Source organism: Paramormyrops kingsleyae, chromosome 9 (assembly GCF_048594095.1).
Source record: "Paramormyrops kingsleyae isolate MSU_618 chromosome 9, PKINGS_0.4, whole genome shotgun sequence".
Classification (NCBI taxonomy): Eukaryota; Metazoa; Chordata; class Actinopteri; order Osteoglossiformes; family Mormyridae; genus Paramormyrops; species Paramormyrops kingsleyae.
The window spans coordinates 6,450,001-6,477,228 of NC_132805.1; the positions used below are offsets into that span (position 1 = coordinate 6,450,001).

Consider the following 27,228-nt stretch of genomic DNA (forward strand, 5'->3'; position numbering starts at 1 on the left):
ACTCGGGCCACACCAGCGACTCATCAGGGGGCTGCGGTGAGGTGTGGTGGCACACATCCATCACACCCCCGGCACATGAACACGCGGAAATAACAGCCAGGACACGAATGAGGCACAGACCGCGCTGATATGCTGCCCTCAAGACTTTGAGGGCGAATCAGATAATTTATTGACTGTCTTTGAACCACCTGTTCAGTTTGAACACTGAGTTTTCACAGTCTAGACAGCAACAGAAAAGGCCAATTAGATACAAGATTGGCTTAACCGAACTCAAGTTTCGACCAGGTTACTAACCATGTCAAATATGCTCTATTTCAATTTACTATATAACAATTTCAAAGCTAACATTGTACTTTACTACTTTCTTTATTCAAAACTGATTGAGAAGACAAAGCAGTGGGGGATCCTCTATTTTTTCAGGAGTCAAAGCTTTTAATATTTTTACTTCATTTTTGTACTCCGCCAAGTTGTCTGTGTCGTTCGGCGAGGATCCCACGCCACGTAGACGTTTGAGCTAATCAATACAGTCCTTAAAGTATCCCAAATTTTTCCAAGTCCTATCTGCGTGGGTTGGCCTGATAAATGCAGGTTGGGTTATTCTTATCGAAAACACATGGCGACAGAGTTCAGACCTGCCCGGTTTGGAGAGCTTTATCTGCGGGAGTACACCAATATGGTGCAGAGAAATAGGGGCTGGAACGTAGGGTGCTGTGTCCGGGGCTCGTCCGGGCAGGCAGGTATGCGTTCTCACTGAGAACTGAAGTGCGCACAGACATTGCTCTCTCAGCGTTTCCTGCTGTCCAGGCAGCCCAAGCAAGCAGCGTCCATGTCCCGAATACAGTAACGGCTGCCAATTCTGAATTCCGTCCGGACAAAATCTGTCATCCTCAGGCAGATGGGATACATTACCGCGCAGACAGCGACTGCCGCCCGCAGTTTTACTTCATGCTGTTTACCGTTGGTGTTTGTGGTGACCCTGACTAGTTCCTACATCACGGCGTATTTTCACAAGTTAGTCTTAAAACACTATGGACCACAGCAGCAGTGGCAAAGAGGTAACCAATGTGACTCACTGTTGACCCAGGTGATGACTGTTGAAAGGAACAGCAGGTTTTTTTTTCTTTTTGCTTTTAATGGACGTAAAATAGAGCGAACAGCGTCGGACACGCTGCGCAACTGTTCAAAGAATCAGCGCAGTGGAGTCAGATAGGCCTCTTACGTCAGCTGCCTTTGGCTGCCTGAGAGTCTTTGAGGATGTTGTCTGCGGAATAAGTTCTAGAACTCTTTGTAACACAATGTACATCTCCAAAGTGTAGGATCAGCTTAGTAACTCAGTAAGCTTGGGATTTTAGTTATTTAATGCAGGTGCAGTAGTTTCTTACAAAAGTAGATTAGCACGGCACCCTGCATGGTAGCCAACACTCTTTCAGTGTTATTATTACTCTTTTATTATACTTTTTACTCTCTGTTTTCCTCGTCTCCACGGCTACCCAGTAGTCTGCACACAGTGGAAATGTAATCAAAACAAACCGTAATCACACTGTCTCATTTTTATATTGCATTTATGTATTTCACGTTGCTGTGCATAGGAGTCATGGCTCAGGTCAGTGGCGTTGTCCAAATGAACGGAAAGGAAAATCGTTTTCCGTGTATGTGGAGACTTGTCTCTGTGGTGTTGGCGTTTCCCCTCCCGTAGGCTGGGTCAGGTGTGGCTGTGAGCCTCTCGTCAGAAGGGGCCCCTAGGCCATAGCGGTGCTGACGAGACGCAGCGTCTCTCCTGCTCAAAGTGGCCAGCGTTTCAGGCGCCTTCCCCTGCGCACGGACACCAGCAGTCCTGCTTTGCAAAGTGGGACGTTCAGTCGGAGCTTAACCCGGAGCAGCCTCTCCGCTTCCCTGCTGAGATGTGCCTCACTCGGCCATAGAGGTCTCCTCGACAATGGGAGGGGGTCCTGGGCTGCTGGCCCCACTGATGCGGGCCCCCACCCCCCGCCAGCCAAAAAGTGCCTCCTACAGGTGGAAAAAAGTACAAATTTGGTTGCAGACAAAGTAATAAAACTATAAGAGCTCTATCTGATATACCCCCATCAAACTCCCAACCACTTATCCTAGTGAGTGTCACCCTAACCCTAACGCTAATCTTCTCCTGGGTAGCACAGAGCACAAGGGTAGGGGATACACTGGATGGAGTGCCAGTCCATATTCCCCCAGAATGTTCTTAAACTATGGGGGGGGGGGGGGGCTGGAGCACCCAGAGGAAACCCCACAATGTCATGCAGAGAGCATGCAAACTCCACACAAGTAGAGCAAAGGACTTGAACCCTGGTCTGCTGAAGCGTGAGTTAACGTCGCTGAGCACTGCACCACTGCGCCGCCCCTCGTACGAGAAATGATATGCGAGACGTTAAGCACTGCACCACTGCGCCGCCCCTCGTACGAGAAATGATATGCGAGACGTTAAGCACTGCACCACTGCGCTGCCCCTCATACGTGAAATGATATGCGAGACGTTAAGCACTGCACCACTGCGCTGCCCCTCATACGTGAAATGATATGCGAGACGTTAAGCACTGCACCACTGCGCTGCCCCTCATACGTGAAATGATATGCTAGACGTTAAGCACTGCACCACTGCGCTGCCCCTCATACGTGAAATGATATGCGAGACGTTAAGCACTGCACCACTGCGCTGCCCCTCATACGTGAAATGATATGCGAGACGTTAAGCACTGCACCACTGCGCTGCCCCTCATACGTGAAATGATATGCGAGACGTTAAGCCAGACACTGGTGCTGATGCAGTGGGTGTTACCTGCACAGCTCCAAGGCTGACTACCCAGCCTCCAGTTGACTCTCCCCCCGGACTCCTCACTGGGGTGGGAGTGACGGCACTGCTGCTGCCAGAGGGGGCCAGGCCCAGCGGGGTGTTCCCCGTCTCTTCTGCCTGGGTATCTGGGGGTCCCAGCATGGAGGAGGAGGTGGAGAGGGGAGCAGTGTAGGACGAGGCCGGGCTGCCCTCCCCCCCGGGCTGGGGGGGCTGCTGCTTCTTTTTCCGCAGCGTGTCGATCCAGCTGGCACTGTGGCGCGAGGCGAAGGTGGCTAGCGCCAAGGAGCTGAGCCGCATGTTCTTCCCTGAGGTGATGAGCTCCCCGAAGCCCTCCTGGTGGGCGAAGGCGTAGCCAGAGCGCCGTGAGCCGGCCCGGCCCAGCCGACCCAGAGCCCCGCCTCCCAGCCCGGCCACGCCTCCATGGGCACCACGCCCACCACGTCCTCCTGGCTTCCGTTTCTTCTGACGCACGAGTTGGGTGTATCGCACCTGGAGAGGAGAAAGATTTGGATGGGGAGGGCAATTTATTAGTGACAGACCATCCATCATCAACACCGGATACCCGCACTTCAGAGCATCTGATAGCCAGGGAGATGACGTCCTTCACTTGAGCCAATATTTGTGGAGTACAGACCAAGGTTTGTTGACACAACTTTTGAATGTTAATCATTGGTAGAATGGTGAAATTTGGGACCCATCTCTAAAAAACAGACAATCCTACCGTGTCTGAGAGCTGAGGTTTAAGGTCAAGTTTGAGAAAGCGGAATGCCAGGACTGGAACGATGCAGACCACGGTCGCCAGAGCGATGGTTAGCCACACCACCGGCTGTATCAGGGTGTTCTGAGCACTGCCTGCAGTAAGAAACAGGAAAATACAGAAAAAACCCAATGGTGGTTAGTATCCCTAACACAAAAGAGGAATTTGTGCAGTTTGAATGCGACTAGTTTCAAAAGTGAATTCAGTGGTAATTTCACTGGGATTCATGCAGCTTAAGTACAGCATTCAGAGTGACTCCAGATTCTAAAGTGGATACAGTGGAAATGTAACCGTAATTCCTGCAGTTTAAGTAAAGTATTCAGAGTAACTCTAGTTTGTAAAGCATATGCATTAGTAATGACAGTGAGATTTGTGCAGTTTGAGTACAGTGTTCAGAGTGACTCTGGTTTCTAAAGTGGATACATTAGTAACGACAGTGGGATTTGTGCAGTGTGAAGAATGTATATGCAGTGTGAAGAAGAATGCAGCGTCTCACCAAAAAAGTGGAACTGGTTTGGAAAGATGCTGAAGAGTATGTTGCTGTGCATGGCAAACAAGATGGTAAAGTAGGCACCAAGGGAGCCCCATACGAAGAAATGGTTGATGGCCGTCCAGTAGCCGGTGTCCAGTGCAATCTAAACCCAAAATACAAATGAAAGGGCACTTTAGGCCTCATCCCCGTTACACACAATGCCCTCAATGATGTTAGCAGTATCTGTGCTGATACAGCAGTGATCAGTATTTTCCTAGATCGTTGTCATTTGCATATGACCACTAACCTCACAGATAGCATGAATCAGGACCATGATAATGAAGACGCATAGAGGTTACTGGCTTATCTTTCAGTTATGTTTCGCAAACCTTCCTGTCCTTTAGATAAACTTTCTAATCAAATGAATTGAAAATCCACAAGTCACAGGCAGGACCGAAGATGTAGCACACAGCAGGAGGGGCATCTATGGCTATTCCTCCTGTATTAAGAATATCTAGACATCTCTGCCAAGACCCAGTAGGGCAGTGAAAGTCCTTATGGTCTATTGTCACAAAAACAGGAAGAGCCAAGTTAGAGGCTATAGATCTTATCTTAAGTGGAACAAAAAGATCAAAGTAATTAGTTGCAATATTTCTTTTTGGTTGCAAAACAGGAACTTCTTAAAATTACCCCCCCCCCCCGACTTAGTGAGTTCCAGTTATGGAGGGCAGGAATTTTCCCTGCAGGACTGAAGAGGGCCCTGAATAATAGCCCCCCCCCCCTACATCAGGTGGCATGAAACTAGGGGGGCAAAAGTGACATTATGTCAGAGGGCCCAGAACTGCTCCCTACACCCCTGCTTCCAGACCGTCAAGACAACAGTTCTGACATCAGTCAAAAATAACAATGTTGCCATGCCAACAAGTGGGCCTCACCTGCACGCTAACCACGATAACCAGGGAGGTTGCCACGGTGACTGCAAAGGTCTGGTAATCGGCTAGGGGGATGCCATCGTTGCGCGTGGCCTGGGACAGAACCCCGTAGGGCACGCAGAAGAGCACCACCGAGGTATAGATGCCTTGCGCGATGCAGATGAAGAACTCCCTCTTGTTGAAGAGCAGGTTGAGCTGGCCTGGCTCGTACAGCTTGGGGTATTCGAGACTGCGCTGCTCTGGGACATCCTGGGGGGGGGAGGCAAAAAGACCACATCTGGAGATGTAGAGTGGAAGGAGGAACATCATTTTTTCAGGCATAACACGGAGGTGGGTGGTTTTTTTCGTATACCTGGTCAAAAATGCCCATAGCTAGGACTGGTAGAGATGTGTACACGATGTTGTAGAGGGTGATGAAGTATTGGTCATACACCGTCTGAGAAGAAAACAGCCACATGTCAGGCAATGAAAGAGGTTTCGTTTATCCAGCACTCGTACAGATGACCACCCTCTGCCAAAGGGCTGATAAGCTTGTTCTAAATCTGGTCCCACTGCAAACTAAAGCCCTGTTTACACTTGGGTTCAAAATGCATCTTGGGCAACCTGATCACAAGTCGACAGCTGAGACACATCAGCGTTTACACCAGTATCTATGATGCATCTCCAAATTGTCCAGCTGACCACTTCAGATTCCGATAATGCCCACGTTACTTCTGCTAGAAGGTCAAATGGCCCCACGTAAGGGGACGCGTCGGAAGTGGTCTGAGTGGGATGGCATCGTAAAACCAAATGCGAAGGAGTCCACAGACGGCAGCTCTCATACGCCCCCTCACCTGGGCAGAGAAGCCGCAGAAGAACCCAAACCAGAAGTGCACCATGGTGAAGGCAAAGTTCTTGTAGAAGAAGTAACAGAGGAAACGGCACATGCGCAGGTAGGACCAGCGGCCGTGCACCAGCAGGAGGCGCTGCAGGAAGCGGAACTGGGAGAAGGAGTAGTCGGAGGCCAGTACTGCCTGTATACCCTCCTGGCCGCTGATACCGACACCGATGTGGGCAGCTGTAGAAAGAGCGAGAGAAGTCAAATAGGGAACTCATCAACAGAAAACATTAATCACACCCTCTTACTCATCTCTGACGGCAATACAAACAGCATAAGGAATGAGGAAATCTTCACAAACTGGAAGTGGCATGCCTGTTCGACACGACAGTAAATGCAAAGAGCTGAAGAAAGAGCTTCAGAGATTTGGCCCAGGAACGGACTTGTTGAGTAACTCGACTGTTTACGGCCTGAACGGCGGGAAGTGAAACGGGTGTTTACTTCTGTAAGTGTTTTTTTTTTTGTCCATAGAGCTTCTTCTTCTTCTTTTCTCGCGGTGTGTGAGAAGGAAGGCAGACAGTTGTGTAAAAGGCACGGGACATGGGAACAGGTTACAGGCTCGTTCCCGTCGTGAGAGAGGTAGCATCCCCATAAACAAACCCACTGCTATATAGATGATTGTATGTGATGCCCTCATTAAAATTACATCAGATTTACATCAAATATGTTGTAAATTACACTGCATTTTATATATGCATAAATATCTAAATATATCTGAAAAAGTGGCGTCGTCTTATATTTGGGATCGACAAAAAAGGGAATAGATGGTGTCAAATACGATATTTTGTAGCGAGTGCTTTGACTTACTGAAATACAGATTTGTCGTACGATTTCTTGCGTGAGCGTGAGAGTCTGAGATGCGTAAGAGCGGGCAGCCCAGCCAAAGCGTGTGTTTAGCGTGTGTTTAGCGTGTAAATGGCCGGCTTCCCTGCCTGTGCTGCTGCAAGTATTCAACTGATAGTGGCTGTTAATAAAGATCGTAAGATTCATTTTAGTGCCACTATTTTTTATTACATTTTTTTTTTTATCAGAAATATTTTTATGAAATGTTTTTCAATGGTATAGGCAAAAATAACACTAAGATTCATTTTAAAAGAGCTGTCATATTGATTAATATATACACACAAGCCCTCAGTCCAGCCTCTCTCAGCCTATTGCGGACAGTCTGAGCGCTGATGGAGGGATTGTGTGTTCCTGGTGTGACTCGGGCAGTTGTTGTGGCCATCCTGTACCTGTCACGTAGGTGTGATATTCGGATGTGCATGTTAATTAATTGATTATGGTTAATTGAACATGCATGGAAAACATTGTTTAAACCCTTTACAATGAAGATCTGTAAAGTTATTTGGATTTTTACAACATTATTGTTGAAATACACAGTCCTGAAAAAGGGACGTTTCTTTTTTTGCTGAGTATATATAAACCAATATGTTTTTTTCAGAGTTCATGTGAGTCTGCTGCATCGAAAACATTCTGCGCCCTCAAAGGTTGTCCTATTATTCACCCCTGCCCCCCCAAAGAATTCATTTGTTTTTTGGAATGTTTCCTGTTTAATACACTTATTATAATCCCAGCCTGTGGTTGCTTGTTTAAGCTGTGGTTGCTGGTTAACTTATGATATGTTCTTGTCAAATAAATATATTTTTCTTTATAAAAGGTAAGATTTTGTATTCCAAAAGCATTTTTTCTAAAAATAGTTGCCAAAAAGTGGGGGGTCATTTTAAAATCAGGGTCCCCATGTTTTGACCAATAAGGGACTTTTTTCAAGAAACAGAGTACAGTGCAATACATAGTTATTCGTACTGGACCATAAATAACAATAAATTATCGAGTTGTGGAATTATAAAAACAAAGAAAGTAATAGTAATAATTAATAATTGGGGCAAATTAAATGATGATACAGGAATACAATACTTTTTGAAAAGTTGCATTTTAAATGTCACTAAAATCAGTTCTATAACATGCTAGTAACCACAATTGTGTATAAATGCATAAAATTCCCTTAGATGAGATGCCAGTCTGTCACAGGTCGGCCACTGACACACACTAAGAACAATTTAGAGACCCCTGTTTAAGGCACATCTTTGCACTTTAGAAGGAAACTACCGTACAGTGCTGGAGGTAGCCAGCCACTGTGTCACCAACGGAGCCAAATCTTAATGTCAGAAGGGTCAATTAATCATTGCTTATCTGGCCAAGTATGTTCACCCCTCGGGGCTGGATCTGGGATTTTTTCTGCTGGGCCGATGGGGGGGGGGGAACTCCTCCACCTCACTCAGCAAGGTTCATCATCTCCAGCTCAGCTAAATTTATCGCAGGGACCTCCAGAGTCCAGGACTGATAATTAATACAGCAGATACACAGTTAAGACAAGGCGATGGTGACATATAGTTTGATTGAGTTTATATGTTCCTGTTGATCCTCTGTGTTTGAAAAAGCTCTGAAATATTTAAAAATCTGACTAAATTAAGCATGACCAGCTGGAGACTGGTCATGCTGGAGGACGGTGCTTTTGTTCAGGTTTTATTTACACTCGTCTTTCAAGTTCACTCCCGTGTGTTCATGAACTTCCACATTTACAGGGACATTCCATGTTACAGTAGTATCACACCGCGGTTTAGTGGTCTCAGTTCAGCGAAGTTCAATCTTCGTTGGGCCTGTAGCTAGAAATGAGTCTCTCAAATTCTGAGAGGGACTCAAACACATGTGGCTACGTAGCTGCACCATGCATGTAATCAACTCTGGTGCTAATATTTGCACGCTGTCTGCCTCAGACTCCCTCGGTTAGCCTAAGGCCAGACATTCAGCATCACAGGGTCCCTGTAACCCATGACCAAGCCCCATCTTCTGAAGCGCCCTCAGGTTTCGGCTCCCAGAAACCGTGCGACGTGATTGGTGCTCACTCTTGATCATGCTGACGTCATTGGCTCCGTCCCCGATGGCCAGGGTGACGGCCTTCTTGTGCTTCTTGACCAGCTCCACGACCAGGGCCTTCTGCAGGGGCGTGACCCGGCAGCAGATGACCGCTTTGCAGGCGCAGGCCGTGTCCAGGAACTCACGCTCCATGTCCGCCTCCAGCGCGTGGGCCTATGAAGGCCAAACATGGACAAAATATAAGGCCCCCTCCAATCATACTTTTAAGTGTCCTCACACTCCTGGGCCTACCATCAGATTCATATACAGGGGTGGGGCCATAGGGGCTCTGACCACAGCTGAAAGCCGATTGGTTCATAGAGTGCTACCTCCCCTGTCACTCATAGATTCAAAACATCGAATTCAGTTGGCCCCTCTGTATAAAATATACCCCCTCTTTTGCCTCCCACCTTAAAAAAATCCAAGAACCACCCATTTTTAAGGGTCACGACATCTATAATGGGTTGTGAAGGACATCCGTATCTCCTCCAGGGTGACTAGTGTCACCCTCCTCTCTCCACCTCCACACCCCTTCAGTTCTCCATGCAGACAGGTGAAGGAACCCCCACGATATAGAGACCCTCAGTGGGGTGGCATGTGGCACAGTGCCTGTAGGGACCTTCAGCAAGGTCCTCCCGGGGTGAATGACCTATCCCTGCATGCCAACCCCTAACTTCACTGTATGTGTGTGCATGTCTTAAGATGGGATATGCACCTGCACTTCTGAAAGAAAAGCATCGCTTCATTTTCAAAGTGTGTCACCAGGGATACGGCCCCATTCTCCAGACTTTCACTACCGCCCCCCGCAGGACATAGCGAGCCCCCCACCGCCCCTCGCCGCCTCTCACCAGGCTGTGCCCGCTGATGACCAGGGCGTACTCTCCTGAGATGGAGTCCAGCAGGCTGGGCAAGGCTGGAGCGGGGGGGCTGCCTTGCTGCGGCTTCTCCTCCTGCTGCGGGTGCCAGCCTCCCTGCTCTCCGCTTTGCCCCCCGAAACCATTCTCCAAGGAGCAGGCTGCCCAATCCATCACTCCCTCCTTGCCCCCTTCCCTGGAGCGTGCCGACTCGATCATCCGCTCTCTCGCACGCCTGGAACGAGCAGGAATCACATTAAGACCCTAATGTCTTCTGCATAATATCTAATCATACCTTTAAGGATCCCTGAAATGCACATTTTCTGCCGAAGGACCTCGTAAAGGGAAAATTATTTAACATATTTCTATATTTTCTCAAGATAATTCTCGACTTGTTTCAAATTTTCCAAAATGACAGGGTATTAATACTATAATAATACAACATGAAAATGGGTGAAATACCCTTTCCAGAGTCAGTCCGAAGATATTTTAAAATGTAACCATGAAAATTTCATGTGTTACATGTTAAGTTTTCGTTTCACTGTCACCGGATGTATTATTTCAAAACTGCCCAAAAGGAGAACACCCAAAATGTTTAACTTAGCTGAAGATGGACTGAGTTAGCCAACACTGATTGTTTTTTTTCCCAGTTACAAAAAAAGGTCACAAAACATTCCAAATTTGTTAAAAAAAAACATTAGTAATGCCCTAGTAAATATCCTCTATACAGACAATACCACAAATCATCTCAGGTGGTTCTAAAATCTACCAATATCATATTTATATATAATATTGTACATAAACATAAACACCGTCATGTCCGTAAAGGCAAGCCTGATAGAGAGGCCCAGATAGAGGGCCGGCATAGAGGGGGCAGAGGTGCGGACATGAACGTACGGGGAGTTCAGCTCAGGGACACAGAACAAGAGTGGGGAACGCAGGACGGGGGGGCACATATAAACACTGCTAACAAGGGGAACAAGGAGCAGGAGGTCGAAAAAATAACATGCAGCAAGAGCTGGGATAGACGGCAACAAATGGGCACAGCAGTGACACCTGCTGGCCAGATGCAGACACGACGGGGCATGACAAACAGCAATTTGGTCTTTTCCAAATTATTTTTAACAGCAAAATGGGAAATTTAACATAACTTAACCATAATTTATTACAATGATAAAAAAACAACAATAACTTATGTTTGTTTTTCAATTCACCAAAGAAAAAGGGTTAGTCCTACTAATACTTAGTCCACGGGAAATATTGTTTATGAGAAAGTGAGCTATGACCTAAATAAGGCTAGCTGTACATTTTTATCCAATGCAGGGATGAAGGCACATGTGACAGCTTAAAACACTCAAACTCCCCTATGTACCCTATTATTAGATTTTAACTGATTCAACTAAATGTATGGGATCCCACCTGCTTGAATGTGATCTGCATCTTGTAATATTTTTTACTGATTTTGCTGAAAAGGCAAATGGAGTCAATTTATACATATTTTCAAATATACTAAATATCTGCGCAAATGGGCATGAGAACGTTCTTGTGTATTTTTTTCCGTTATGCATATATGACTCATCTGACAATGTTTTGTTTCCTTTTCTGTCCTGCTTGAAATGTCAAGCAAATGTGTCATGTGACTGACCCTGTACTCAGTTAAAGTCAAACCTTTTCCTTAACCTGATTGGACGCAGTTCCATAAGAGCTACTGAAAGTCCGACTGGTCTCAGTGTGCAGAAGCAGAGGCTGTGGAATCACAATCAGGAAGTATAGCGATGGGCTCAGTCGGCTCAGTCTGATGTGCGAAACAAAGCCAACCGTAAAGTAACTAAAACCACGTGATATAAATGACGGCTAATATTCTGGACTCGACTATATTCAGTAGCTGTTTATCTGTTTGGGCACAGCGTCAATCGCGATTCTGTAAGCAGGGGTGCCGAAGGGGCCCTTGTTCTAGGTATACCCTGCCTGTAAATGTGAGATTACAGTGCAACCCCATTGACATCCCATTGATAGCTTTTTTAATTTCTTTTGAAAATCAGCAGTTTGAGCCTGTCACTAAAATAATTCAGTCTTTCTCAGATTTGGAAAAAATAAAAATAAAAAAATCTAATTTTGCGCTCACAGCGCCACCTGCTGTCCAAATTTGGCACAGCACTAAATTAAGTGAGCCTCGGCCCTCACCTCAGCTCCTCGCGCACTCTTTGCACTGTGTGCCCGTTGATGATGAACACCTCGCTCATGTCGTCCGTCAGCATCTTGCAGGAATAGCCGATGTTCACCGCCGTCTCTGTGGGACCGACAGGCGTGAAAAATCATTCCTGCGGCTAATGGAGAAGTCAGAGGTTCTTATCCTGAAAGTCTCCATCCGTATCAATAAACACCACTTATTTTCTAAGCAAATTAAAGACGTGTTCTGCCCCAGTCTGTAATGTCTACAGCAGTCACTGTACAACATACACATACAGTGTTATACATGCTGGATAATCTATACCAATATTGTATATTTATAGTGAGTTACAATTTACGTCTGCTCCCTTCCTGCTACATATAATATAATATACCATCCATTTCCTGTATCAGCTTGACCTGTGCAGGGTCGTGGGGGTCTGGATCTCAGAAGCTAAAGGCATGAGGCAAGGAACAACCCAGGATGGGGTGCCAACCCATCACAGAGCACACTGACACACCATTCAGCTATACTCCATACACAAACATATTCACCCCTATGGGGGACATGGAAACTCAAGTAACTTCAGCATGTTTTTGGATTGAGGGGGAAAACCGGAGAACCTGGAGGAAACCCCATGATGACACGAGGAGAACATGCAAACTGCACACACGTGGAACCCTGGCGGAGACTCAAGCCCTGGTCCCAGAGGTACGAGGTAACAGCGTGCCACTATGCCACCATTAATATAATATAATATCAAATCTGTCTCACCTTGCTTATCTCCAGTCAGGACCCAGATCTTGATGTTGGCGAGAGACAAGATGGCGATGGTCTCCGGCACCCCCTCCTGCAGCTTGTCTTCTATGGCTGTGGCTCCCAGCAGCTGCGGAGCAGGAAGATGCAGAGTGAGACACACACACACACACACACATGCATGTAGGGTAAACATATCCTTATGGGGACCGCTCATTCATTTCAATGGGAAAAATGCTAACGCTAACAATGACAACCTTAACCCCTACCCTGCCCTAACCATAACCATAAGTCACCTAACAAAATACAAGAGATTTTGCATTTTTAGTTTTTTCATAGCAGTCACCGACTTTTATAAAATAGAGTTTTCCCTTATGGGGACCAGGAAACCGGTCCCCATAAGGGAAAAAAAACGGATTTTTATCACGTTATGGGGACATGTCCCCATAAGGATAGGTAAACCCGCTCACACACACACACACACACACACACACAGCCACAGTCGGACAGTCACGCTGCCATAGACCAGCGTGGATGGTGACAGCGTAAGCAGCGATGGCGGGAGTAGCGGCTGGGCGTCTCCGTACCATCATGTCCTGCTCGATCTCCTCGTACGCCGCCGCCAGCCGGTCCTCCCTGTAGTCTGCGGCTCTCTCGGCGCTGCGGCGCCTCTCGGCCCAGTCCTCCCACTGCTGCTCCGACAGGTCCCTGTAGGCCAAAACCAGAGTCCTCAGCCCGTCGGCGGCGTACTCCTGCACAGGGGTGACATCAGGCCAGAGAGAGAGTGTTTGACATCACCATGGCAACCGAGCAGCACACCAGGCGGCCTGCTGGCAGAACTGAGGAATGCTGGGCCGGGACAGCGCCGGGACGGCTGCCTCGTGCACGAGCCGTCCTCAGTGAGCAGGGCTACGCACGAGGCTTCACTAGGCCGTTAAAAACCATAATCTGCTGAGTTAATAGCTGAAGGTACTAAAAGAGGTATATTGTGGGTGTTACTGCATGAATAAAAAATAAAATGCCAATATCTGTGATTCTAACAGAGAAGACAGTATTTTATTTTATGTTTATTACTTGACTGAACACAGACTTATGTTTTCTAAGCACATATCCTGGATTTAGGTGGTAGAGTGATTAAATAATTCACCATATTCTCAGCTTGAGTCGTTTATATTAAATAATTATGAATTCTTATGTAGCGAATCTTGCATAAAAATAATGAATAAATACTGAGTTCGATGACTCGGTGAAAGAAGCGCAAAGCAGCCTATACAGAGATCTGCCAGGAGTGACCGCGACACGATGAATCAAAGACAGGTGGCAGACTGTTCACACATTTATCAGATGGGACCCTTCAGCCAGCTCTGTAAAGCGGTCAGGTCGCGGCGCATACGCTGCGACGCATGCCTGAATTTTTGTCGCTTGACCACCAGGGGGCGCAGCTGCCTCATATACACCGGTGACAGTATTTCAAAATATTCCACAATGTGTCAAGGAGAGAATGGACACTGAGGCGGTGAAGGAGCCAAACAAGCATTGTGAGCACCTCTCTGTTACAGCAGAGTAAACACAGGCAGCTGGAAGAGTAGCAGGCAGCGAGAGTGACTCACATTGAGGTGGTCTGAGGTCACGTTCATGAGGTCATGGTTACAGGGGTGCAGTCGCTCGAACAGCAGGGTGTCGGCACCTTTGCAGTACAGCCGGATCTTCCCCTCTGGGTTCCGCACTGGAAGGTAGAGGTGCACAAACACACAAACATAAACACAAAAACAGCGCTGAAGGTTAGGTGGTGGCTCTCGCACCGGCGCGCTATCGCTGGCTGCCAGCCCCGCGGCACTGACCCGGAATCACCTCTGAGCAACTCGATCTCCCCAGTATCAAAAACAAAAGGGCTGAAGTCACCCCCAATGAAGCAGCGAGCCGGTCGGGCGTGCTTAAATCACGGCTCACACACCCAACGCTAAAGGCTGCATCTTCCAGGAAATTCTCAGCATGCTAATACATTCACGCACTCCCAACTAAATAGTGTTACATAGCTGAAAATGGCATGCCGCATTGGCAGATTATTCAACAATAAAAACTGTAAAACGATATATTTTCTTACACCATAGCGTATCATGGTTTTTAAATAGCCAGGAAATAGAATATCTTTTTGTAATTGTACACGTACAACAAAACGTGCTTTCCCACCAATGCTACATATTAAATAAATGATTAGATAAAAAAAAAATATTATGATACAGACAATATAGATGTATAGTATAAAGGTCAATAGTAAAGATGCTCCTCACTCTACGATGGTTCGACTTAGGACATTTTGACTTTACGGTGTCGCGATAGCACACACACACACAGGCTACCAATATGCCGTACAATACTTTTTACCCATGCCGGAAAATGGCAGCTTCTATGCAGTCACGGTTCCAGTCTCTGTAACCATTGCGCGCGTACACACATACATCTCGTACTATGTTAAAAAACGTATTGTATGGTCACTTACGTATTTATCATATCATATTCATATTCGGCTTACTATATTTTCAATTTACGATGGGTTCATCGGAACGTAACCCCATGGTAAGTTGAGGAGCATCTGTATTTACAGGACACAGATGCCAGTTATCATTTTCCACATATATATATATATGCATGTGTGTGTGTATATATATATGCATATATGTGTGTCCATAATTGCGTGGGTCGGCCATCTTGGGCCCGTTTCTTTGTCACACTGATACCTATAGCATTGGGTCTCACTGCTTCCTTGGGACAATTTATTTGCGCTTGTACAGACAGCCCTCTCACCCTGACTGCGGAGTCAGCACTGACCCGTTGCTCATATTTCACCTTTCACATCGCGTCTCATTCGGGCACGTTCAACACCGTCAGCCCGTTCCACGGTGACACGCATAACTCCCAGTGAGACTTCTGCTATTAGTCTATTACGCCAGAGGGTGGATTTTAAATCTGACTTTAATGTCGTTAGCTCTCCTGTCATCTTTCTTTTTGCTCATCATCTTCCACTTTTGAAATCTTTCCTTCTCACAGACCATATTTTCCCAAGGAACCTCACTTTTATAGCTAAGTGCCTATAGTTGAGTGCCTTGAATTGCTCAGCCCACATGCAGAACCACGTGAATGACGGTACAGCAAGGTCACGCGGCGGTCCTGCACGCCCACCGATGACGGACATCCTCTTGCGGATGTTGTTGAAGTCCAGGATGGCCAGCAGCGCGTAGGTGACAGAGCGGCCCAGCTCCTGAACGGTCACCGTACTCGGGGTGCGGGAGCGGAACACGAAGCCGAAATTGCGGGCGGCCGTGACCAGGGCGCCCTCGTCGGGTGACTGGGCCTTGTACATCAGCTCCCCTGGTGGGTGCGAGATCAGGAGAAAGAGAGAGAGAGAGAGAGAGAGAGAGAGGGGGAGAGAAAACAGAAGAAAGAACCGCATGGAGTGAAGCCATCAGATGTGTAACCAAATGCAGAAACGTCTCCTCAGTATTTCTGGCCAGAACCTGCTTCTTCAGCTTCCTGCGCCCTCCCCACCCGCACTGTTACTCCTCCCTCTGCCGTCTCCCTTCTTCTCATGCCCTTGTTTTTCATGGGTCACATAAAATCCCTGACAGCTGCCTGTTCAGCTTTACGACTCTACTGCAGAGGCAGCAGATCCTGCTGACGATTCCCCTAGAACCCGAGAGGGGCGCCTTCACCCATCCCCCCCACCCCACCCACCTTCGCTTTTCTCCTCGCTCATGACCGTGTGGCACAGCGACAGCAGGCGGAAGAACTCATGCACCGCCGGCTCGCCCAGCTTTACAGAGTCCAGCAGGTTCTGGTCGTAAAAGCAGAAATCCCGGTCGGCCAGTGGGTTGAAGGAGAAGTCCAGCCGCTGGGCCCTCTGGTGGGGGGTGGGGGGCATGATGGAGGGGGGGGGCAGAGACCCATATGTAACGGGGTGGGGGGGGATGAGGGGGGAAGGGTCGGAAGAGAAAAGAATGAGGAGAAAGAGAAATAATAATTCTTTGTTGCCATGCAGCAATAAAATGTTTGTTTGGCACAGTTTGCTACTCTTGGAGACACTATGACAATAGACAACTAACAATTAGGGCATAACACAGCCAGAGAATAAATACAAGACAAAGATACAGAACGGAGAGGAGCAAATGCCGAGAATGCGATAAATACGGCAGTTTGTGCAAATGTCAGCAGTGTAATGCAGGACGCTGGCAAAGGCACAAGACAGAAGGCACTCATCTATATCTATAAACATCGAAGGCCAGAAGGAACTATAGAGAGGCTATTGGTTATAACTAAACTAATGCAATCATCCCTCTGTAGCTCTATTTATAACAGAGTAACAGTTCTCATATCCGGCAGTGTCAGGATAGCTGGATGTTACTCTGAATGTACACTTACATTAACATATTCCTTACACTTACTTTACACATGCACTAATGAAGTCGGATATTCGATAGAACATGAGAGATCGCAGGGTAAACAAAGCCATAGGCATGTGAAGGGACCGACATATGCATCGTGTGATGCTTTTCTTTATTATTTTTTAGTTTAGTGTAAAATTTGAATTCAATCAAGAATGGTGCTAGTCTTTATTTTTATGACTTAAAATTTTTGTACAGATATTTTACAACTATGTTACTTCAGGGTGCAGGTTACTTGAATGCTGGATATGAGAGCTTTTACTGTATGATTTGGACATGGCTAGTACTGCACACACACACACACACACAAGCGCATACATGCACGTGCGTACACACAAGCACATATACATATACGTGTGCGCGCACACACACAAGCGCATACATGCACGCACACACAAGTGCATACATGCACATACAAACACATACATGCACACATGCGCGCAGACACACACAAGCGCATACATGCAAACACACACAAGCGCATACATGCACACACATACACATGCATGTGCACACACACACGTACACATGTGCGTGCACACACACACAAGCGCATACATCCACACACACACACACACACACACAAGTGCATAGATGCACACACACACACACAAGAGCAGTAATGAAGCAGCTGTTACCTTGGGCTGCGCTCCCAGAGTGTCAATCACCTCCCCTGTGAATCACACATACATAATCAGGGTCTGCTAATACAGAAGGCCCTGCCACGCTCTGTGTGTCAAAGCACATCGTCACGCATCACAGCTAACACGAGGCTTTCAGCACCGAACGCTCGCAAAAAGCACAGAAAGGACACTTCTTTAAAAAGGTTCACTCCACATCTCAATGCAATTGTAATTAATTTTTATATAGCGCCTTTCAGAACAGTGGCTCCAAGGCGCTTGACAGGGGTCGCAGTAGCACATTACTTCATCATTTATATAGAGTGATACACGAAACAGGTAAAAAGGGAAGAGAGAAAGAAAGAATGAAAGCCAGATGACAATGAAGGAGAGGAACCAAAACTCCCAAATAGGGACAAAAAAAACATGAAGGGCTTTGCCCAACACCCCCTCCCCCAAGCATGCTGACATCTCCCACTCACCGTAGGCATGGCCATTGATGGAGCACTTGTTGAAAGTCATGATGTTCTGCGTGAGGGTGCCGGTCTTGTCGGAGAAGATGTACTCCACCTGGCCCAGCTCCTCGTTGAGCGTGGTGGTGCGCGCCTCCGCCGGCGTGTTGCGGCGCTGGCAGAACATGCGACGGTCCCAGTTGATGAAGTAGCTGTGGCCCAGCCGGATGACCTCCACGCTGCCCGGTGAGGGGGGGGGGAGGGGGGGGCAAGGTCACGACAACCACATGGACTATGGAACAGAGCCACATGCTCCAGGAGGACGGTGTGTCGCTCGAAAACAGAGGTACGGAAATGGCACATCTCTCCACTAATGGCTCGTTGTCAGAGGAGAGCGAGAGGTTCATGGATGAGAGTGCGGCTTCATGGTCGCTACGGAGGGCACGAAGAAGGGAGGGCTGAATGGGGAATAGTGGATTATTGGAGGGGGCAGCTGCTGTTATTTTTGGGGTACTACATTTCTTACCTGCAGGGGTAGCTCTGAGGATTACCATGTACAAACGAAACAAAAACATAAACATCAAACAAAGAACTGAAAGCAAAACAAACATGAACGACGGGCAAAAAAAGGCCAAGCTAATCTCTGAGGTGGATTTGATTTTAAGAAATTGAATATTTATTTAGGGAAATTAAAAAGAAAAGGATCTGGTCAGTGAGTGTTTCTCCACCACTATTCATCATTAAACATCCAACATCCAGCAGAAATTCTTCAGCTGGGCTGTCGTACTACTGCCACTACCATGGTGAAGTAAGGGAAACAATCTGTAATGTTTCTTGGCCCTTGTGGACCCAGCCACCCCCAGGGAGCGGCAGTGTAGTCTGGCCGGCTCTCCTCAGCCGTATGGTAGCAGTGCGGTTCCCCCAAAGCCCAGCCTACCTCACGTAGAGGGAGATGGGCACCACGGTGTTGAGGATGATGACGTACGACCAGAAGGCCAGGAAGGCGGAGAAGAGGAAGTTGTCCACAGGGGGGTCCCAGGGCAGGTAGCTCTGGAACAGGAAGCCCACCTCCTTCTCCCACACGGCGTTCCCGATGGCCAGGATCACACCCATGCAGACCAGGAAACCAAAGATCTGAGCGAAACACCCACACCGTGTGCGATTAAAGGGCTGCGGTAAGTCAGCGACTTTGCAGGGAAGAGTGTAAAAATAGGGTGTGATATGAGATATACCCCAGGCATGAGGGAGAGTACAGAAAGCAAGAAAAGCACACAAAATGGTGTGGGAAGCTTCAGTGACGCTCGTACCCAGAGCACCAGTGTGTTCATCAGCCTGTCTATGCTGGTCCTCTTAAACTTGGTGCGGCCGCTGTTTTGCATCAGTTTGGTGTCTGGACCTGAAAGATAACAGACACGGTATGATGGGGAGACCCAGGCTGGGTCAGTTAAGGCAGTGTTTCCCAACCCGGTCCTCACGGACCCCCAGATACTCCACATTTTTGCTCCTTCCTAGCTCCCTGTCAGATACTCCACATTTTTGCTCCTTCCTAGCTCCCTGTCAGATACTCCACATTTTTGTTCCTTCCTAGCTCCCTGTCAGATACTCCACATTTTTGCTCCTTCCTAGCTCCCTGTCAGATACTCCACATTTTTGTTCCTTCCTAGCTCCCTGTCAGATACTCCACATTTTTGTTCCTTCCTAGCTCCCTGTCAGATACTCCACATTTTTGCTCCTTCCTAGCTCCCTGTCAGATACTCCACATTTTTGCTCCTTCCTAGCTCCCTGTCAGATACTCCACATTTTTGCTCCTTCCCAGCTTCCTGTCAGATACTCCACATTTTTGCTCCTTCCTAGCTCCCTGTCAGATACTCCACATTTTTGCTCCTTCCCAGCTCCCTGTCAGATACTCCACATTTTTGCTCCTTCCTAGCTCCCTGTCAGATACTCCACATTTTTGCTCCTTCCTAGCTCCCTGTCAGATACTCCACATTTTTGCTCCTTCCCAGCTCCCTGTCAGATACTGATTCGCTGTATAGAAACAGGGAGGAGTCAACGAGGATTTCAACCACCCTGAGACACTGGCAGATTTCTGTTTCCTAGTGCAGAAACCTAAGAGGAAAACACTGCAGAATGGACTGGATAAAGTTACAAATAAAACGTATGAAATAAAAATACACTCAAACTAGCAGGTGTGACCCTTTTATGCCCAGACGATCAAAGAACAACAAATAACAATAAACAAAAAACAAAAAAAAGTTTAGATCTGAAAGACATACAGAAAAATAGACACACACAGGAGCAGGTAAAAAAGCCGACACACAGACACAGATATAAGCAGACATTTGTAAACAGATATGGGGCACATGCACAGGCAGATATGCAAACATATGCAGAGCCATTTGCAGACATGCGCAGACACACAGACACATACTGACATGCACAGACAGACACCTGCAGATGCACAGACAAATTTGCGGACATGTGCACAGATATGCACAAACACACATACAGATACGTGCAGATAGGCACAGACACACATGCAGACACGCATACAGATGAGCAGACATGTGCAGCCGCATACACAGGCAGACAGCGTTGTATGCAAATATATGCAGACATGCTCGACACACATAGATAATACAATGACACATTCACAGACGGACGGAAGTGCAGACGTATGCACAGACCTGCAAAGATGACCAAGCCGTAGCAGCTTTCGGTGTTGCGGAGCACGCAGCCGCGCAGCAGCATGTTCTGGTTGCTCAGGCCGTACTTGTTCTCCCTCCAGTACAGCGTGCCGCAGAAGCGGTCCAGCTTATTGTTGGGCGGCTCGCAGATCACCTCGCCTGCGCGGAGAGAAGGACCTGTTACCCCCAGAGCCCTCAAGGCCGGTCAGCTCATCAGCAACACAGGCGGACGCCTAGGGCACCATCTTCTGAGGGGGTGCCGACTTAGCAAGCTGCCAAAAGCTTGCCAAGGGTGCCACAAGGGTTCTGACTGGCAATCCTGCCAATATCACACCAGTTTTAAAACGGGTCAATGGGAATAGTAATACTAGTGATGAGCAAATGAAGCTTCATTTTCTGCATTTTTTTAGCTCAGCAGATGGCGCTCTTGGTTTGCCTTGGGGCATGCATTGAGTCCTTTTCTGAATAAAGAGCACCATCTAGTGGTGTCACAAAATACAGCAAATGGTTCATGAAGCTTCATTTGGCCATCACTACCTAATACAGAAGCAGAGGCATAAAGTTCAGGGCTAATGTGATCAATCAGAGAGAAGCAAGGAGATGCTGAATTATTCCAATGAAAACTGAAGGTGTGTTACAAACAGGGTCCCTAGCAAATATAGCAGCACTTAGCGGTTTATACATTAATCCCTCATCATGTGTCAGCTGACATAAAGGGCGGCGAGCAGCAGTGTGTCGAGTCCCTGACAGCCTTTCTGTGTCTCTTTCGTTTGCCAGATGTTTCAGCCTCTCTGCGCTCTTTGTGTGCGACCATAGAAAACGCACACATAAGCTGAAGGACTTCAGAGAAGAAAAGCAGGAAAACGCCCTGAGGCTTTGTACTCGACCGAGACGAACAGAAACGGAGAGAGGCTGGGGTGGTAGAGAGGGGCCAGAAAATGGACACGTCTGCCGGCGCAGAGCCATTACTGAGCAGCTCACAAACACGACACGTTTCCGTGTTTCATGTCCTGCCACTAGGGGCCGTCGGAAGGATGGCAGTGTCACCAACTTCGGTCAGCTGCCTGTCATGAGATTGTCAATTTGAGACAAGTCTGCATTTACACTTATGTAACAATTTTATTACCTTTGCAAACTACCACAACACTTTTGATGTAGCTAATTTTAGGTTTATAATGGAATAATATAGATTTGCCGTGAGATTTCTTGCGTGAGAATTTGAAAGTGTGAGTGTCATGCCAGATGCGTAAGATCTGGCTCCCCTGGGACGGGACACTGGCGTCACTGAGGCTACAGGGGTCTATAGAGCATGACAGCAGTGCCGCTGTGGGTTTTACTTCTTCCCTACAGCATGAAGATGGATGAGTGGAGCTCCTGCACTGAGCTTCACACGACCATCTCACAGGGAGACCTTCCATAATTCTGTACTTTCCATACTTGGTGACAGGCTGTCAGGACTCTTCTGTACAGCTGTGTGGTTTGGGTTTCTTTGCAAGTATGACATCTCCCACCACACACACACACACACACACACACACACACACACCCTGCCTGGCCCTCTAGTGGTATCACAGGCACAAAACATCCACACCTGTGCAGTCGGGAAACACGGCCAGACAGAGCCAGAGTGACACACAGAGTCATCCACGAAAAAGCTGAAATATTCGGAATCAAGCTGAGATAAAAATGATTTTGTTTACAGTTCAAACACGACAGTGGACGTCAAACGCAACATCTGAACTGAGAGTCCGTACCGTCAAACTGGGCCAGGCTGTTGGGATCCCCAAGCTCGGAGGTGACAGGAAGTGACTGACGCACCTTCATGTTGGTCTCGCTGGAACAGCAGCAACAAAAAACCCGTTATGAGACGCAAATGCAATCAGGCCCACGTCAAAGCACTTCGAATCTCACGGCATTCCTCTCCATGGAAAGTAGCTGAGAAAAGGGAGTTTTAATGCAAGGGGTTCCCCCGGCAGAGGCCTCAACTAACCTTTTTTAATAAGTTTTTAAACCTAGTGTTGCAACGAAGTCCATATTAGATGGGATCCTCTTGCACTGAAAATTAAAGTGCAGTTTCCTATTTTGAACCAATATGAGACGCGATATGTCCTGCATTTTGTGTATCGTTGCAGAGCCCTCTGGCCAACAATGTTTATTGTTACCCTCCCAGTTGACAACCACACCATCGCTAAAATAGCAGTGGGCTCTCTGACTTCAAAACGCCTGGGGGATTCCAACACGTTAATGCGCCTCTGAGTCTGACCAGTATTCCTAGTTATGCTTCATGATCAGTTCTCACTAACACAAGCACAGAGGTAATTAAATGGTTGATGGCACTGCTTCACTTCATGCTGAGGTGGCTGCACGCATCCTGCTTCAATCGGTCCTGGTTTGGAGGGTAACGTGTGTCAATAGAAAGCGCGGGTCCAGAGGGAGACCGCAAGCAAGACTGAATATAATTCAGTTCATTACACTGTATTTTGAATTTCCTCAATATGACTGTCCCGCTTAATTTATCGGCAATAAGAACAACCTCAAAGGCTGACATTAAACTGTTACTGCTGTACAGTACTTACAATCTTAGTGGTAAAGAGCCAAAAGAGGAGTCTCCAGAGGTGGGTAATTCAGGTCCAGAGAGTAAAACTCCAGACCAAGATTTTGTTTCAACCAATCAGTTGAGTTCTCTGTGACTGTGACCCTTTATACTCAATTGGTTGGTTGAAACAAAATATTGGTCTGGACTTTTACTCTCTGGACCTGAATTACCCACCTCTGGCAGTGTCCCACCGGGCTCTGCATCCTTACCCGTCCAGCTCTGCAGTCTCGATGTAACATAATCCATGGGGTTCGCTGCTGGAGAGCAGGAGCAGGTCAGCCTGCGGGACACACAGTAAGGTCAGACTCAGGGGTCACTCTGAGAAGGTATCAGTGTTAAATCCATAACTTAATGTAGGTTCACGGCAGGAACTGTGGTTATGCACAGCTAGGCAATATCAAGTGTGAGTGTGTTGGTTTCTGTGTGTGTGCATTGGGGATGTAGTGATACACTCAACTCACGATTTGATACGATTCACGATTCTGAGTTCACGATACCATTTCCTCACGATTTTTTAACAGAATGAGCTGCAAATTTATTCAAAAATATTCCTTTATTTATGTTTCTAAAGTGTGCAAGACGTGTCCTCTTCTTAACAGTGCAACTGAAATTGAATAAAATACGGTTAAAAAAAAAAAATCCCAAATCAAAATGAAAAAAAAAAAATCTTCAAATACTGTAAATAAACGGTAACGCTTTACATTAACTGCACCTTCATAATGCTTTTATATTGCATTCATAAAATGTTCAGTACACCTTCTACACACTACACACATCCTAACATCCCTTAACAGCTGTTATATACATTAATAACAAACATTATATAATAATAACAAACATTATAATTGTATAATCATGTAATGTTTGTTATTAATGTATATTAAAGCTGTTAAGGGATGTTAGGATGTTAAAGTGTACTTGCATGCTGCTTATGAATATTCTATGAATGCATTATGAAGGTCCACTGAATGTTCTATAAATACATAATGAATGCATTATGAAGGTGCACTGAATACAAAGCGTTACCAAATAAACTAAGGCTTGCATGTGCAGCTTTTTACCGTGGTTTGCCCTTTTAATAATCTTTGCTCTGGCGGTGGTGAATTGAGCTCATTGTGGTGGACATGCTGAAGCATGTTCGCTGTGCTATTTGTGTATGTCATCAGTCTTTTACAATGTTTGCATGCAGTTTTTGTCTTGCCTGTGCTTTTGTTGCCGTTTTCGTTTGTGATTACCGGAAAGCTAAAATGCTGCCACACCACCGATTTAAGATGGGTGGGGGGGGGTGTGTGTGATTTGAAATTCGACAGCCATCTCGTGTTCGGTCAAAACCAAAAACTAACGTAGGACGTTGACGTGAATGTTGTGAAATCAAATGTAATATTACACCAGTTTTTCTGTTAAGTAATGTATCATGAAGTACTACTAAAATAGTGATTCATTTTCCACATCAGCCGGTTTAAATCGTCGTACATTTACATCGATTTTTAACCGATTCGCGATTCATCGTTACATGCCTAGTGTTCATGCATGTGTGTATTGGTGTGTCTATGTACTGCACTGCTCTCTGACTTACTGCCACAAACTGGTTGTTTTCCAGCCTGATGATGTCACCCACTCTCACGTTCATCCACTTTTCGTTCTGAAGGCTGGGGTGAGAGAGAGTGAGTCAGGAGGGTGCTCACCACACGGGACTCATGGACACACGTGGCTCGGCGAGCCACGCTAATCGCAGCGTGATCACTCACGTGCCGTTGATGAGGACCTGAGACTGGCGATTGTTCACCTGGTTGTCACTCTTGTGACGAAACTGCGGAGGAAGCAGAGACACGCAGCACTGAGCAGAGCTCCTTCCCAAACGGCCACAAACACATCAGTCAGAACTCACGCTCTGAAGTAACAGCCCATGCTGTGTCAGGACAGAAATGCCCCGGAGGCTGCCATCTTAACTTAATGAGGGTCACATGTGTGGTGACATTTCTGTTTATATGAACTAGAGCAAGTCTGGCAGACTTTGGACCAGAGAAACTGGAAAAGCAGGCAGCTGCAGATGTAACATGAGACATGCAGTGTGTATCTTTTCATCCATCCATCCATCCCTCCATCCATCCATCCAACCCAGGGTTATTGGTGAGGGCCTGAAACCCATCCCAGACAGCATAGGGCATAAGGCTGGTTACACCCTGGATGGGATGCCAGTCCGTCACACACATGCTCACACTCAGTATCATTGGCTGAGACGCTTTAGAGATGCCAAGGCACCCAACTGCATGTCTTCAGACTGTGGCAGGATCCTGGAACCCATAAGAGCCGCGTGTGATGTGTGGAGAGCATGCAAACTCCACTAGCAGAGCATAGTAACGACCTGAGTGTCACACGGGGGGGGGGGCAGGGGGTCACTGGATGTGGGCGGGGCAAACGGCAACTCACATAATCGTCAGTTGCGTCCTTCACTGCAGTGATGCTCAACACCAACACTAAAGGCACAATGGTGGTGAACCAGGACAGGGAGGAGATCTGAGGGATCAACTAAAGGAGAGAGAAGCACGTCATTCATATTTATTTAGCAGACACATACAGTGCCAATCAAAAGTTTGGACACACCCACTAAAAATCATTTGTGTTTTAACAAGATAATTATCCTAAGCACACCTCGAGGTTATGTAGTAAGTATTAAGAGATGGAGTTCTGCGACAGATGACCTTGCCCCCACAATCCACCGACCTAAATCCTCCAGAGCTGGTTTGGGATGAGCAGGATCAAAGATCAACTTATGCCCAGAACTTGTGGAAACTCCTTCAGGCCTGTTGGAGAAGCTTTCCAGGTGGCTACATCTGGAAGCTGGTTGAAAGAATTCAGGGGGTCTGTAATACTGTCATCAAAGCAGAGGGCCATTTTAAAGAGTCTAAATTTTGAGAAAAGTTTGAGATTTATAAGACTTTTCTTGGTTTTTGCAGTATTTGATAAGTATTACTTCATTTCTTCGAGGCCTTTTACTATACGGTGAGTAACATAGCTAAAATGGAGACAGACGTATTAAAAGCAGGTGTGCCCAAACATTTGATGGGTAAGAAACAAAGGTTAGACAGTCCCTGGAGCAAGTGGCATTAAGGACCTTATTCAGGTGTACAATGGTAAAAACCCAGGATTTGAACCTATGTCCCTCCAACTACAGACAAGACATCCTAACTCACGGAGCCTCATACCAGCCCCAGGCGGCGCAACGCGTCTAGGCCTCGTAAAACAAGAGCAGCTTTTACAAAACAACAGCAATGACAGCGCTGTGAATAAGGTGTTTTAGTGAGAAAAACCTCAACATAGAAAATGAGAACGATAGATGACTTATTGACTGCATCGTTCTCTCTACACGCCAAGCAACGTTATTCATTTTGAAGAATGCGAAGGAAACACCGAACCAAACAGCCATTAGCTGCTGTCAGCATGCAGAAAGTAACAATCCGTTATTCTCCGGAGCAAAACCTGCTTTTGGCCACACAGCTTTGAGTAAAGTGAAACTAATTTACAGGAAGGTATCTACAGGCCCGCCTCTGCTAGATGTTGACAGTAAGTCCAGAAATGAAACTCTTAAAAATTTCCAAGAATTCTTTCACAGTAAGACACAGTACAGAAGTGTTCTGAGGTATAATAACCTGTCAAAGTCTTAGATCTCGCTATACCTACAAATATAGGAGGGGGTGATTAAATTTTAAGCACTTCATGCTTCCTGAAGCTGTGACAGTATTGAAAAGCACTGAACCTGACCCCGTATGCTTCAGCTTGAGATGAAACGATGACTTAAGCACCCCAGCGCGGAGCATTCGTCAAAGCCTGGCATTTTCCTTAAGGGCCAAACCGTGTTTTCCGAGAGAGATGGATCCG

General features: G+C 46.8%; 1 protein-coding gene and 1 long non-coding RNA gene across 4 annotated transcripts in view; one reads left to right on the forward strand and one right to left on the reverse strand.

Annotated features, from left to right (window-relative positions):
- Positions 1 to 125: 125 nt before the first annotated feature.
- The window catches only part of atp8b2 (ATPase phospholipid transporting 8B2), a 41,576-nt gene continuing 14,473 nt past the window's right edge, over positions 126 to 27,228 (reverse strand). For all 3 annotated transcript variants that reach the window (XM_072716176.1, XM_072716174.1, XM_072716173.1), the window contains 25 exons: positions 25,780 to 25,878; positions 25,098 to 25,159; positions 24,926 to 24,998; positions 23,559 to 23,629; positions 22,508 to 22,587; positions 20,754 to 20,912; positions 19,374 to 19,462; positions 19,004 to 19,200; positions 18,097 to 18,305; positions 17,633 to 17,667; positions 16,288 to 16,453; positions 15,736 to 15,924; positions 14,166 to 14,281; positions 13,143 to 13,307; positions 12,574 to 12,685; positions 11,814 to 11,919; positions 9,624 to 9,864; positions 8,766 to 8,949; positions 5,819 to 6,042; positions 5,338 to 5,421; positions 4,989 to 5,234; positions 4,078 to 4,216; positions 3,546 to 3,676; positions 2,810 to 3,313; positions 126 to 2,007 (listed from right to left, as the gene is read on the reverse strand). In XM_072716176.1, coding sequence (XP_072572277.1) covers positions 1,909 to 2,007; positions 2,810 to 3,313; positions 3,546 to 3,676; positions 4,078 to 4,216; positions 4,989 to 5,234; positions 5,338 to 5,421; positions 5,819 to 6,042; positions 8,766 to 8,949; positions 9,624 to 9,864; positions 11,814 to 11,919; positions 12,574 to 12,685; positions 13,143 to 13,307; positions 14,166 to 14,281; positions 15,736 to 15,924; positions 16,288 to 16,453; positions 17,633 to 17,667; positions 18,097 to 18,305; positions 19,004 to 19,200; positions 19,374 to 19,462; positions 20,754 to 20,912; positions 22,508 to 22,587; positions 23,559 to 23,629; positions 24,926 to 24,998; positions 25,098 to 25,159; positions 25,780 to 25,878 — 3,780 coding nt within the window. In that variant the 3' untranslated portion in view covers positions 126 to 1,908. The remainder of the gene's footprint in view (positions 2,008 to 2,809; positions 3,314 to 3,545; positions 3,677 to 4,077; positions 4,217 to 4,988; positions 5,235 to 5,337; positions 5,422 to 5,818; positions 6,043 to 8,765; positions 8,950 to 9,623; positions 9,865 to 11,813; positions 11,920 to 12,573; positions 12,686 to 13,142; positions 13,308 to 14,165; positions 14,282 to 15,735; positions 15,925 to 16,287; positions 16,454 to 17,632; positions 17,668 to 18,096; positions 18,306 to 19,003; positions 19,201 to 19,373; positions 19,463 to 20,753; positions 20,913 to 22,507; positions 22,588 to 23,558; positions 23,630 to 24,925; positions 24,999 to 25,097; positions 25,160 to 25,779; positions 25,879 to 27,228) is intronic.
- On the forward strand, positions 6,036 to 12,722 carry LOC140592574 (uncharacterized). Its single transcript, XR_011992903.1, has 3 exons — positions 6,036 to 6,307; positions 12,406 to 12,510; positions 12,589 to 12,722. It is a non-coding gene; the product is annotated as an uncharacterized lncRNA (long non-coding RNA).